Source organism: Pollachius pollachius (assembly GCF_949987615.1).
Source record: "Pollachius pollachius genome assembly, chromosome: 8".
NCBI classification, from domain to species: domain Eukaryota; kingdom Metazoa; phylum Chordata; class Actinopteri; order Gadiformes; family Gadidae; genus Pollachius; species Pollachius pollachius.
This window is the reverse complement of record NC_136941.1, coordinates 2,297,099-2,299,041: the sequence shown is the minus strand read 5'-3', so window position 1 is coordinate 2,299,041 and position 1,943 is coordinate 2,297,099. Positions and strand designations below refer to the sequence as shown.

The 1,943-nt window shown below is 53.6% G+C and overlaps 1 protein-coding gene across 1 annotated transcript in view; it reads right to left on the bottom strand.

Moving 5' to 3' along the window:
• prex1 (phosphatidylinositol-3,4,5-trisphosphate-dependent Rac exchange factor 1) overlaps positions 1-1,664 on the bottom strand; it is an 86,416-nt gene extending 84,752 nt beyond the window's left edge. The window contains 2 exon segments of the mRNA XM_079742284.1: positions 1,131-1,237; positions 1,240-1,664. Coding sequence (XP_079598410.1) covers positions 1,131-1,237; positions 1,240-1,267 — 135 coding nt within the window. The 5' untranslated portion in view covers positions 1,268-1,664.
• Positions 1,665-1,943: the final 279 nt, after the last annotated feature.

Below are 1,943 nucleotides of genomic sequence, written 5' to 3'. Positions count from 1 at the left end.
AGCAGTGCTTTAATCCTCTGTAACTCTCTGTAAATCTCAGCTCGAAAGTCACAAGGATTTTCCAACGATTCCCAAACAACCTGGACTACAGATGTAACGTCCCAGAGCACGCGTGGCTGGGTGCAACAACAGCAACATCGCGTGTCAGATGCACACTGCGTTAAGATCGCGTGCATCTGCTGGCCATTGTACACTTTTGACAGAAAGAATCTGATCACGGCTGTGCAGAAGCCCAGATTCTGTCACACGACCGCAACACATGATCGGTGCGATCAAGTGTCACACACAAAGTAAACGAATTAAACAATAAGACTGGAGATAAGTCTTATCAGGGCGGAGCGGTGATGAATGGCTTCATGAATATCAATCTGACGGCAGGGCCGAGAGTGACCGTCCACAGACACTCTGCTGTGTAAACACCGGCCCGGCCCGGCCCGGCCCAGGGGGGGGGGGGGGGGGGGGGGGGGGGGGCCGCTTAACACACAATAGTGAGATCAACACACGAGCTTTGATAACACAGGGCTTTGATAACATTAGATCTTTAATTCACTTAGCAGCACAACACCAAACCAATAATTATCAATAATTAAAGGTGTGTGTGTGTGTGTGTGTGTGTGTGTGTGTGTGTGTGTGTGTGTGTGTGTGTGTTTTTCAATACAATTATCAATTACGGCATTTAGCAGACGCTTTTATCCAAAGCGACTTACATCGGTTAATATACACATTAACACACCGACGGCAGTCAACCATGCAAGGCGACAGCCAGCTCGTCAGGAGCACTTTTCCCTGATAGACAGTGCTTAGGTCAGAAAGTAGAACTATTTAAAGTTCATGTGAATGAACAGAGCTGCTGTCATTAGTGGGCAGAGGCGACCACTCTGGAGAAGTGATGTTTTGTTGGAACACGGCCCGGTTTGAAACCCAAACACCGAGTAGATCAGTGGACAGAGAGACAGATAGACAGAGAGACACAGAGAGAGAGAGGGAGGGACAGAGACAGAGAGAGAGACAGTGTGAGAGGGACAGGGAGAGAGAGAGGGACAGGGGGAGAGAGAGGGACAGGGAGATGAGAGAGAGACAGGGAGAGAGGACTCTGCGTTGAGGAGTAGAAACCCCGCCAGTCTACTCACCGACTGGAGGAACAGTAAGGTCCTCACGTAATACCGCTCCGTGTTGAGAATCTCGTTTAAAACGCACAGCCGGAGCCGCTGCTGCCGATCCGACTCCTTGCTGGCTGTTTCTCTACGTGCACGTCCTCCTCCTCCATGGTGGGGCCCTCTCGAACACCTCTCTCAGGGGGTCAGAGTGTCCACACGCTCCCGAAGCGACCGGCTCCTTAGTCCATGCTGCAGCGGTAACTTTGTGGAGCCTCCAAACGGCTGGACATGCGCACTGCGCTCACGCAAAACCCTCCTCGGGACCCGAACTTTAGAGTCCGAACATAACACAGCACGCGCTGACCCCGTGGGTCCGAGTCACAACCTGCCGCAGAGCAGAGACTCCGCGAGACGCCTGGAGATCAGCTGGGGAAACGAGGGAGACTGCTCACGTGCCCTCCTCCGAGAGAAGCAGGGTGACCTGAGACAGGGCGAGATGTGTCCTGGATACACGCCGCTGAGGGAAGTGTGAAGTAGGTCTGACGCACGCACTGCGAGCGGCCGCCACGGTGCAGGGCTGCAGGGTCTAGTGAAGCTCTCTGCTGCTCGGCTCTGAGCGCTGGGGACGGGGAGGCGTGCATCTGCTGCCGCTCGGCACCCGGGGCTGCGTGACGTCAGGGACCGTCTGCAAGGTGCACGACGAAACGCGAACGTGGAACGCGGTGCGTCGCTCTCTCAAAGTTCGCAGGAAGGGGTTTAGAATGGACGACTGGTCTGGAATTCAAATAAATGTAGACGAAATAACAACTAAGGAGGAATACACTGTAGAATGATATTGATTCAAGG